Genomic DNA, 12,249 nt, shown 5'->3' with positions numbered 1-12,249 from the left:
GTTATCAACAACATTTTTCAAGTTATTTTAATTATAGCATTTCAAAAACGAATATTTTAAATAAATAAATTAAACATCTTTTTATTAGAATAGATTAGTATTTTAAATGTGACTATTAAAGTGCTGATGTAAGGCTTTTGTCTTGTCATCATGCCACATATTTTTATAACAGGAATACTACCATCATTCCTCTACACTGAAAAATATCACTTTTATGCTTAAGTTTTGATAAATAAATGAAATAAAAATATCTATTACAATAATAATTTAGATCAAAATTTAGATTCTTTTATCAAATATAATATGATAAATTTTATTTTATTTTTTATATTCTCAATTTATAAAAATTTTTAAATAAAAAATTAACAATAATGTATCTTAATTAAATAAATAAATTAAAAGTCTTTTAGTAGAACAAAAAGAAAGTGCTTCAAATATGGAAGATGAAATTTTTTTGATGTAAGGCTTTTGTCTTGTATACATGGCACTTATTTTTATAACAGGAATACTACCATCATTCCATTTCACTGAGTAGGATGATTTTTATGTAGAAGCTTTAAATTGGTCATAAGGATTAATAAATGACTTACAAATTGTTAATTAACTTAATGATTGTCCTTAATAATTTGAGTCTTTAATAAATTATAGCTGGCCTGGATTAAAGGGAGGATGTTTTTGTGCTGATAGTAGGTACTATGAAATGTCTTAATGCAAAACCTAAATGAAAAAATAAATTTGTTAAGATTTGCCTTCTATTAACTCAAAGACACTCAACAGCTACTTATTTACATAGGTTGATAGCAATAGCATATAGAAAGAAATACCTTTCAAAATTTGTGGCAAAAAAATATCTTCTTAAGCATAAAAGACTAAAATGAGGATAAAAGATATTTGTAAGTAGGGCGCAGGAGAGAGATGTGTCATAGAAAACTTAGCATTTTGTATGCCAGATAATACGTAATGTCCTTAACTCAAATAAACTTGCTTAAAAACAGAAAAAAAGTGTCAAATAAACAATAATTTGAGTTTTTGTGTTTAAAAGAATTAATATTGTCCATAAACTTATGAGTGCGAATCTTCAAGTAACAGACCCTGTTTTTCTAAAGACAGAATAATATGCATTGATAAAAATGAAAAATGCCCAATAACTAACATCAGATTTGTTGATAATAAGACATAAATAAATTTAAATCTTTCTTAAGATTATGAAGAAAAAAGCATGTAAGTTAGCTCTAATTACAGATTGTTTATTGATAGAAGTAAAAAAGGAATACCTATAGTAGACTTTACAATATCCTCAATTGATGGAGTTTGTTTGGGTGACAAAAACTAAATATTAGTAAAGTACTATCCAATGGATATAAGAAATGTATGCCAAGAATAGGATTTTCGTTACAATTCTGTTTTTGAATAGCCTATTCTTTCTACTGACCTCTATAAATCAAATGGAATAGAATTAGGAAATCATGAAAGTTTAATTCCAGAAAGTGATTAATATGATATGTACTTTAGACGATTTTATGATAGTTCATATGAATGCTAGTATTAAGTTGATATAGACAGTTGGAGAGATCTATTTAGAAGCATAATAAATCTATCAAACGCTATGTTTTACTTGTCTATTATAGCTATGATTTTTTTGATATTGTCAATATACTTTTACTTACAACCACATTAAGATCCAAAATAAATGATGGTTTTTATTCCATTCATAATTGTTTTCATAAATTCAATTATTGTATTATTAATTGAAAGCGATATTGAAGAAATCGATTAAGGTCTAAAACTATTTTCAGATGAAAAGTGCTACGATTAAGTTTTAATTAGTGAAATAGATAATCTAAGATATTATTTAGGAAGTGGACCATTAATTTTTGTTAAAATAGTATATTTTCCTATTATACTATATTTAAAAATAGCATCTAATTTTTGATTGAAATGAATGTTTTTGAGAGATAATTGAAACATACATACATAATATTTTAAAAATTTTTAAAATATTTTTTATTATTAAACAAAATATAAAATATTACTTATAAAAAAAATATTTACTTATATAAATTCGAATAGCCTAATTAAAATTATTGAAAACTTTATTTTTTATTTAAAATTAAAGCATTAAAAAAATTTATTTTAAAAAATTTAAATAATATATTTGAGAGCTTTTTATAGTATATTTATATATAGGAGTTATTTTAAATTTATCAATTTTATTGATGAGTGTCCTTACTTATTTTTTAAAATATTTTTTCAATTTCTTGATTTTAAAATAAAGCTAATCCAAGTATTAAAATTAATTTAATGCGTATCAGTTTATCAAATATTCGTACCTGGAATAGCAATAGTTTTTTAATAAAATTTGAGAAAGTTTATTTTTATTTTCTATCAAAACCGCATTTTTCTATTTTTTAATTATGAAAACTAATCTTTTGAATAAATAACTTATATTTTACAATTCATAAGTATTTTAAATATGATTGATGAATTAATTACTGATGTCAGGCTTTTTTCACCTATTTTTAAACATAAGACAATATCAACAATCCTCTACACTGAAAAATATGACTTTAATTTTAAACTTTTGATAAGTAAATGAATTACAAAAATCACTAATTACAATAATAATTGCTTACAATATTTTAAGTCTTTTTTTAATCAAAATAAATTTGAGAAAATTTGTTTTATTTTCATCAGCAGAACTTTTCAATATGTATTTTAGATGATTTTATGATAGTTTATATGAATTTCAGTATTAAGTTGATATAGACAACTGGAGAGATCTATTTAAAAATATAATAAATCTATCAAATGCAATGTTTTATTTTTCTATTATAGCTATGATTTTTTTGATATTTTCAATATAGTTTTACTTGCAATCACATTAAGATCCAAAATAAATGATGGTTTATATTCCATTCACAATTACTTTCACAAATTCAATTATTTTATTACTAATTTAAAGAGATATTGAAGAAATTGATTCAGGTGTAAAACTAATTTTAGATGAAAATTACTACGATTAAGTTTTAATTAGTGAAATAGAGAATCTAAGATATTATTTAGGAAGTAGAACATACATTCTTGTTAAAATAATATATTTTCCTATTATAATATTTATAAAAATAGCATCTAATTTTTGATCAAAATGAATGTTTTTTGTGAAATAATTGAAACATACATAATGTTTTTTTTTAATTTTTAAATTTCTTCTCATCATTAAACTAAACAAAAAATATTAAATTATATAAATTCGAATATCCTAATTAAATACTTTATATTTTAGATAAAATTACCTTAAGTTTTTTTTTATTTTTTATAAAGCTGAAATAAAAGGGGGTAAAAAAGATAGAATTGAGTATAATTTTCAAAAATTTTACAATGATTTATGTATCGTTATTAAATATTTTTAAAAAAAATTAATTATTTTAACCCTGCTTATTCAGAATTGCTTACACTAATTTTATAATTGTTATTGAAGATACTTTTATTAAATGTAAATATCTTATAACATATACCAAACAGATAAATAAATTAATAAAGCTTTACTTTTTGTTGAAAAGATAATTAATTGGCTTTATAGTTTAGATATCAAAGCTTAATTTAATTGTAAATGCAAGAGAAATACCATTTGTAAATTTGAAGAATAATTAATAAGATAAAATAATAATTAATAAATTTGCGTAAAACAAAGCTAGAAATGGAAGTATTAAAAAATAACTTGATAATTTAAGTAAATTAAAATAATTTAAAGCAATAAGATAGAAGTCTAATAGAAATTCCGCCAATTCAAGATAAAATTTAGTTAGAAATTGAATTAATCAAAAAGAAATATTTACATCTTATTCTAATTGGTTGCATCTTAAGTAAATTTGGAATAGTATTATGTCTTAATCTATAAAATGAAAGCTAATATAAACAGGTAAATTATGAGGATTATCAAATTATAACATATTTTACAATCAATATTTTAGCTTAAACATTTATTGGATTTACAGTTGATTTAATATCCTTAAAGACATCTTGGTTATTTACTTAGATAATTTGTGTTTTATCGATAATGATCTAAATTGCTTCTTCATTTATTGAAAATTATTAAACAAGTTTATTAGCAAATTATCTTTTAAATTTTAGTTTTAATTGTAATTACATATGTGGAACATACATATTATATGATTCATCTTATTACATCAGAAAAAGATTCAATTACTAATCACTTTTCGTTAGCATAGGTAGTTTTATTCCATATACAATTGCCTTGCTATATTAATGGTTTTTTATTGAAAAACAACATGCAAAAACATATGTTTTTTTAAGCATAATATGCTTCTGTTTACTTATAAATTTGATAGGAGGAGTTTTGATTACTCATTTGTATAGTCAAGTAGAAAATGTTAGATAAAAATCATAAAATTATTAGCATGCTTTAAAATACAGAGGAGTAGGTCTCACTTTAAAGATAATTTTTAGATATTATTGGAATTAAAATATTATTTATTTATCTGTAATTTTAATTACGATGATGGCAATTTCATCAATGAACAATGTGAAATTTTTGAAGAATGTAATAGAAAATAATTACAATTTCAAAAATTATAAAATGGATAATGCTTTAAAATTGATATTTTATCTCTCAGTGATATTTATAGCTACACCTTTAATTTATATTATTAATAAGTAAAGATAAATAATCACATCTTCCTTTATGGTATTAAGGAATTTAATTATCATTTTGACAATAATTCAAATTCTATAAACACTTTTAATATAGTTTTAAGATAAATTTGCATTTTCTTTTCTTTCAGTAGTATCTTGCATTATCTTAGCTGTTAAAGCTATTGGATACTTGTTAAGTCATGTATTATGTAATTAGTTGCTGATAAGTCTTTAATCTGAAAAGTATTCAATAAAATGTATAGGACTTTCATTTTTTGGAGTATTTTAAGATGTAACAGAAATTTTTTATGAGATTCAAATTGAGCCTAAAATATTTTCACTTTTACTTTGTTTGGCAGGAGTCTTATGTATATTGTATAGTTTTTATTATTTATAGAATAGAAGGTTTAATGATTTAGAAAATAAGCTTCTCCAAAAAATAGATGAATAATAAAATAATAACAGATCTACAACTTTAATAGAGGATATATATTAATGAAACATTTATTTATTTATAATATAACAAAATATAATTTAATTATTGATGAATACATATTATATGGTTATTATATATCAATTAGTAATAGTATTAAATTTATTAAATTCTAATATACAATAAATAATTTTTAATTAATAACTATTTACCATAAAGATTATTAAATTATCTAATTTTCTAAATTGAATAAATAAATTAGTCTAAGTAATAAGAGATTTATTTTTTTCCCATTTTTAAATTTATCATATATTTCTTTTTAACAAGATATAATTTAAAATATATTGAAAAATTTGTAAATTAAAAAAAAAAGAAAACCAAATTTATCATTTTTATGAAAACTAAAATAACAAATTATCTTTTAAATAATGCTTAGAAAATGGTGAATTCTCAAGCTCATTTATAATACAAAAATGAAGCTAAATTAGTATTAAAGGCAGCTTAGTTTAAGTCAATAACATTTGATTATGATTCAGGTATTAATCAAATTATTACATATATTTCATTTTATTCTAAGCAATTTTTAATTTATGACTGTTTGTCAAAAAGGTTATCTAATAATTTGATTTTGTTGATATTTTTGCTTATTAATAAAGTAAAAAAAATAATTGGATTCTATTTGAGCTATTGATTAAATTATTAAAAATATATCATTCTAATATGTTAGAAGCTACTTTTAATTAATAAATATTTACCATAAATATTATTAAGTAACTAAATTAATTTTCTTCATTAATAAATCAATTAATCTAAGTAAATAAGAGACTAATTTTTTTCTATTTTTTAATTTTATTATATCTTTTAATTCAAGATTTAATTAAAATATCTTGCAAGAATTTGCAAATACAAAGAAGTAATTTAAAAATCTTATTAAAACTAAAAGAATAAATTATCCTTTGAATATATATAGTTCATTAAAATGGTGTAACTTAAGCAAAATAAAATGAGAAAATAGGATTTAAAGCTTCTTCTTATGCCAGATCTTTAGTAAGCAAATGAAACCATATTTTAAATAAAAAAGAACTATAATTTAATTATCCTAGTGTCCTTGATTTTGTCTAAATTTAGTATTTCATTAACTAATTACGCTATTTCAGATTATAATCAGAAGCTAATAACAAACTCAAACTTAGTTTTTATAGTATAATTTATTTTTGGGAATATGTTTAGTCAATTAACTATTGGATTTTTAAATGATTTAATTTCTGTATAAACGAGTTGGATTTTTACTTGGTTTATTTCTATCCTAGCTATGTCTTTAAATATAATTTAGATATGCGGAGATTTAGATAATATTTATCTTTTAGGAAGTATATTGGCTATTTGTTCTTTTGTTAATAATTACATAGCTGGAACTTTTATTATTTATAATTCATCCTATGCTTTAAGCGTTAGATTTAATTAAGCTGTGCTCTTTGTTGTTATTGGTTCGTATGCTTCAAAATGCTTATTTGTATTATTATAAGAGCTTATTTAAATGCAAAAGTAACTTTATGTATATATGATCACCATTTGCTTATTTGTTAATATAGTTACAGGTGTTATTATATTTTAAGCCTATAATAAAATAGAAAATGTAAAGAAAGATCAACTTGCTTATTAAGTATTTCTTAGGCATTAAGGCGTTGGACTGAAAATAAAAAGCATATTTTACTATTATTTTAATAAAAATATGGTTTTTTTGGTTGTTCAAATACTTGTGGGAGATCTTATTGGATATAATTCACCTTAATAGCTTCTTGATATCCTTAAACAAAGGCAAGGAGATTGGATGATAAGTGAAAAATATTACACATTTTTTTTGAATTCTTAACACATATGTTGTTTTTTCTTTATTTATTTCTTATTTAAACGAATCAACTCTTCTAGATAGTTCATCAGTACTTAATATTTAATCCTAAAAATAGTGATGATAATTTCGTTAGCAGTGTATTTGCTTGCATCAATAGTTTTGATAATTAACGAATATCTACCATTCATTTTTCTAATAATTTTCTTTTAGCTACTTTTAATCTACTAAGGGGTAATATTTCTTTTGAGTGCAACTATCTCATTTCAAATAAATTATTGCTTGCAAGATGAAAAGTGTTCAATAAAATGCATAGGACTTGGTTTATTAGGATTTATATAGGATCTTCCATCATTTATATAAATAATTGATGTTAATGCTAAATTATCTTATAGTTTTCAAACATTAATAATATTTTCAAGTTTAATCTATAATAAGAAATATTTAAGAAATATTGAATTTGATGAAATAGAAGAAAGGATTAAATAATAGTATCAGATTTAACAAACTTGATGCTCATTTATTTTTAAAAATATCAATTTATATTTTTTATATATTTAAAAAATGATATTAGTTAAGAAAACTATAAATATAAGATCTTTTTTTTTTAAACAATTTGTTTGGTATAAAAATAAAAAAAATTATTTTATGATCCCACAGTTTTAAAAACAATTTATAAAGCATTTTTTTACTTAAATAGCCATGATACTAGGTACATATTTTTATATGCGTCATATTTTTAATTTATTTTTTTGTAAATAATTTTTAAAAATAATGAAAAATATAAAATTAACGAGAAGCATGTTTGTTTTTTTTCAGAATTGCACCAAAAAATTTACAAAATGAAAAAAATATCTTGATAAATTTCAAATTATAGTTTAATTAAATATAAATAAATCTAAAATTAATTACATTTTTACAGCATTAAGTCTATATTAAAAAAATACATATTTTAAGGTAAAACTTTATAAATCAGTAAAGTTAGAAGCAAAAAATGAAATATAATTCAATAATATTTGTAAATAATTCCTTAATTATAAGAAGATAGAAAAAGTGCATTTATTACTGCAATTTCTCAAAAAAGATTTTTTAATTATGGCGTTTAATATGTATCTGCATATAGTTATTTTCTATTAATCGGGTTATTAGTAGATAGAAAATTCAACTTTTTAGCAATATTATAATAATTAATGCTTATATTGTTTAATATCTATTAGCATTTATATTTGTTTGAAGAAAGATTATTTATAACTAAAAGATAGGAATAACAAATTGAAGGTTAACAAATAAGTTTGCAAGTATATAGAATTTTTTTAGGAACAGCCAAGCATTTTTATATTATGAAAAAGTATAACTTAAACAAATACACTCTTAGATATTTTAATTCTAGCTATGAAAAAGAGTTTAATGAGAAAGATGCTATAAAAGTAAGTTTTTACAATAAAATAAAAGCCATCTTTAAGTTTTTTCAAATTATGTTTATTAACAATTATAAAATAGAAATACAAGCTATAACTTGCAATTGCTATCTACTATACAATTATGAATTCTATATATTTAGGAGTGGATGGATTTGATTTGAATCTCATTTTGTATACAATAATGCTTTTGATTTTTATAATTTTAGTGCACTAAAAAAAGATACTTGTTTATTATACAAACATACTTATAATATTAGCGACGTAGTTTTCTTATTTAATATATATCAAAGAAAGAGAAGGATAGATATCTGCTGGCGAAATCTTTATAAATGGTCAAGTAAATTGCATCTTTTTTATTAAATAATATGATTTATTTCTTCAACTCAATATTTTCAAATTAATACTGACAAATATTTATATGTCTCTGCATGAGAAATAAGTTATTTTAGAATATTTATAGTGTTTAAATTTAAAGGCAAAAGTGAAAATAGGTTAAAGAATTGAATAATAAAGATTTAAATATGATTGATTTTTGATTTTTATTTTGAAAATATACAATATTAGGCAGTATCATCTTTATTTCTACTGAGTAGTTAATCGTTTTATTTTGATGCTATAACAATGATTATATGTTAGGCCATGTTGAGATACATGATGCAGACACTTAGTTATCTGAACCTACTGGATGCATTTTAAATTATTTTTATTAACTCGACCTTTAAGTATTTGCAACAAAGATAAGAGAGATAGACATTCTTCGAGAAAAAAAAAGCAGAATAATGGAATTTATGCACTGATAATTTATTTTAAAACACAGTCGTTTTAACTAAATACGATAAAGTAACTTGTAAAGTTTGTGTCTAAGGTAAAAAATATTTAAATTATATAATTTTTTTATTTTAATGTTTTGTATTATTATGGAATTTACTTTTAGAAATATAATGGATGAATATTTATTTTTATATGGTTTTTCATTTATTAAAAACTATTTAATCGTTAGGCTTTAAAAAAATATTCACCAATTTAGAAATCTTATGGATAAAAATTGTTTTTAAATTTGTTATCAAGATATTGAAAATTATAGAATATTTTTCTAATTTTTTTATTTGTTTCAAGGACTTACTTATCATGTGATTAAGATTTGATTGATTTAAATTTCAAAAATTTTCTTTTCATGCTTTTAGTTTATTCCTTAATTTTTCTATAAGCTTATATTTTTTAACAAATTAGATTGTAATTATCAAGCGAGAAAGCTAAAGATTTATGATGATGATTCCTTTGAAGAATTTAGTTAGACCGTAAAGATTGATTTAAGCAAATCGAAAATAAGCTTTTTGCTTTCAAATGAAAAGAATACACTCAAGGATTACCTACTTTTAAAACACTACCTTTAATCAAACTTAAAAAAGAGGAAAGCAGGAAAAATACCAAATTAAATTTAGTCCTAATCAGGATCTTCTTAGTAAGATACGAATTAATAAGAATCGAAGAAGGTTACACAGTAAAATATTGACGGAAGCACTTCTATAAAATATGCAAAGCATGATGTGTTGTATGTTACATATGAGAATCCAAAGTGTTAAGGAGAAATAAAAAGAATGAAAATAAAAGCAGGAACTCTGGAGTTAGATTATCCATTTATTATATTATCTATGTAGGATGTTTCATCTCAAACAAACCTATCAAATTTAAAAATAAAATCGACAAAGAATGATCTTATTTACATAAAAAGTATAAATGAAATCAGAGACAAAGTAGTCAAAATAATAAGCTAGATAACTTCATCTAGATTTTCATCTTAAAAAAATGAGACAAACTCAATTAATTAGTAAAACTAAAGAAGGGTATCAAACGAAGAAGTCTAATTAAATGGTTTCATAACTTATAAGAAATAGAGAAGCTTTTACGATTAAAGGGAATAAAATCAAACAAATAAGTAGAATGCTAATACCCCAGTAAATAATACTTTCTTAAATGTGCAAGATTAGATCACATTTTAAGCAGCGAGTGAAAATTATAGCTAACAAAATTGTGTTGAAAATAAAGATGAAAAAGATAGCAAAAATATAAAGCTTGAGGGAAATGATAACAATAATTAATCCCCGTTATCAGCAGATATTTATCTTAATAAAGCTAACTTAAAAAAAGAAATAAAGTAATTATAACAAAACTCAAAATAGCAAGATGAATAAATTAAATATTATAATTAACAATAGAATTTTATATTACAATAAAAAAATATTTCAACATCGATTTATTAAAAAACTAATTAGTTATTATTACCTCCTCAATCAGAACCCCTCATTAGCTAATTTTCTTAGAGAATTTCAGATTTTAAAGAAAAAGATGAATTAAGTGATATTGCTAGCGAATATAGAAGCTAGAAGTTATATCAATAAAATAATAATTAGAATAATAAAATTCTTAAAAAGTCATCATTTAATAACAGCTATTATGAAGGAGATTCAATATAATTGATTGAAAATGATGAGATTGATTATAAAATATCTAGTTTAAAATTGGGTCTAAGCTGCTTGCTTAACAATACGTATTCTTTGCTTGATTACATCATACTTTCAAATGAAAAATCACATTTTAAAAAATTAATTGTTAAACCTAATTCGCTATAATTAAGAAAATTAGAGTAATTCCTAAAATAACTTTTTCCTAACCTCAAAGTGACTTATTAAACTTAGGAACTTTAAGACAAAGAGCTAAAGACTGATATAAGAAGACTCAAGTATATTTTAATATCTATTATTAGTTCCTACTTTTATAGAAAAAAAGAATTAGATGCTTAATTCAATAATCCCATACGCAATCACAGTAATACTTTTATGATTCTAACAGATTAACTGAATTAGACAGTTTTGCCAAATAAGACAAAGTAATTGTATAAATATCAATAACAAATTCATAATTTAGAATATGATAAATAGATTGAAATTCTTTTAAACATATCAATAAATGAGCAACCCCATTTTACTTCTATTAGCTTTTCAGTTTAAAATTTTGGTAGTATAAATCTACAACCTGAAAATTCCCTAAACATAATAAACTCCCCTAAAGTAAGAAATATATCTGATACTTGTATCCCAATTTCTTACACAAACAAAATAGCGGGACCTGAGAAATTCACTTCTTTCATGTCAAAAAATATGTGCATAAATGGAACTTGTGATTTAACAATTAGGGAGATGGAAATTAGAAATATATATTTCAACATAATGAGGCTAGGACCTTATATGCCTGAATATGATTCAAGTTTGAATTTGTTTTAGTTTGATATATTTGAAAATATAGATGTAATAGAGCAGATTCCTTCAGCAACAAATATTTAGACTACTTAAACCAATATCATGATGCAGCCAACATCAGGTTTTAATGTAGAAAATAGTGTCAAACAGACAAACGGGGTCTAACTACTAAATAAAATTAATTTAAATTTAGCACCTTAATTTTCATCAGATAATTAAAGTACGAAACATCGAAAAAGCAATTTCTTTCAGCAAGGAGCAGCTAATTTAAATATTACTTTTCCTAATGGTAAATCCTAAGATGTTATTAGAAAGAAAAGTGCTTAAAGAAGTAAATTTAATTCCAACGAGAGTGTATTTAGTAAAAAGAAAATCCCTCTAGACGAATTTAAGCAGCAAGCTATTGAAAGAATAAAGGAAAATATTTAATCATTTGATGGAGACTTTGATATTGGCTCATATATAACGTTTTCTAGTGGAAATGAGTAAAAAATGGAGGAACATATGGAAGATTCTCTCTATATTTCCAAAAAGTTACCAAAATCGTTTTGGGACATAGTCTAATCAGAGGAAATTCAGTAATAAATTTGAATTTAATAAATAGCATTTGCTAAAAAAATAAACATTTGTTCATAT

At 21.9% G+C, this 12,249-nt stretch overlaps 5 protein-coding genes across 5 annotated transcripts; 4 read left to right on the top strand and 1 right to left on the bottom strand. All coding sequences in view use genetic code 6, as the record gives it.

Moving 5' to 3' along the window:
• Window positions 1–436: 436 nt before the first annotated feature.
• On the top strand, window positions 437–1,933 carry TTHERM_00058330 (transmembrane protein, putative; the record flags this gene model as incomplete). Its single annotated transcript, XM_001007566.2, has 1 exon — window positions 437–1,933. One exon carries the CDS (start codon window positions 437–439, stop codon window positions 1,931–1,933), a length of 1,497 nt encoding a protein of 498 aa, XP_001007566.2.
• Window positions 1,934–2,723: 790 nt separating this feature from the next.
• On the top strand, window positions 2,724–3,140 carry TTHERM_000058329 (transmembrane protein, putative; the record flags this gene model as incomplete). Its single annotated transcript, XM_012795504.1, has 1 exon — window positions 2,724–3,140. Exon 1 carries the CDS (start codon window positions 2,814–2,816, stop codon window positions 3,138–3,140), a length of 327 nt encoding a protein of 108 aa, XP_012650958.1. The 5' UTR covers window positions 2,724–2,813.
• Window positions 3,141–5,525: 2,385 nt separating this feature from the next.
• TTHERM_00058340 (hypothetical protein) lies at window positions 5,526–6,145 on the top strand (the record flags this gene model as incomplete). Its single annotated transcript, XM_001007567.1, has 2 exons — window positions 5,526–5,622; window positions 6,057–6,145. The coding sequence occupies 2 exons, from the start codon at window positions 5,526–5,528 to the stop codon at window positions 6,143–6,145; spliced, it is 186 nt and encodes a 61-aa protein (XP_001007567.1).
• Window positions 6,146–6,835: 690 nt separating this feature from the next.
• TTHERM_00058350 (hypothetical protein) lies at window positions 6,836–7,126 on the bottom strand (the record flags this gene model as incomplete). Its single annotated transcript, XM_001007568.1, has 1 exon — window positions 6,836–7,126. The coding sequence occupies one exon, from the start codon at window positions 7,124–7,126 to the stop codon at window positions 6,836–6,838; it is 291 nt and encodes a 96-aa protein (XP_001007568.1).
• A 1,149-nt stretch (window positions 7,127–8,275) lies between these two features.
• TTHERM_00058360 (transmembrane protein, putative) lies at window positions 8,276–12,204 on the top strand (the record flags this gene model as incomplete). Its single annotated transcript, XM_001007569.2, has 4 exons — window positions 8,276–8,362; window positions 8,436–8,693; window positions 8,921–9,221; window positions 9,587–12,204. 4 exons carry the CDS (start codon window positions 8,276–8,278, stop codon window positions 12,202–12,204), a joined length of 3,264 nt encoding a protein of 1,087 aa, XP_001007569.2.
• Window positions 12,205–12,249: the final 45 nt, after the last annotated feature.

The sequence above is a fragment of the Tetrahymena thermophila genome (genome assembly GCF_000189635.1).
Source record: "Tetrahymena thermophila SB210 genomic scaffold scf_8254811, whole genome shotgun sequence".
Taxonomy (NCBI): domain Eukaryota; phylum Ciliophora; class Oligohymenophorea; order Hymenostomatida; family Tetrahymenidae; genus Tetrahymena; species Tetrahymena thermophila.
Note: the sequence above shows the minus strand (reverse complement) of the source record. Positions and strands in the feature narration are given on the sequence as shown.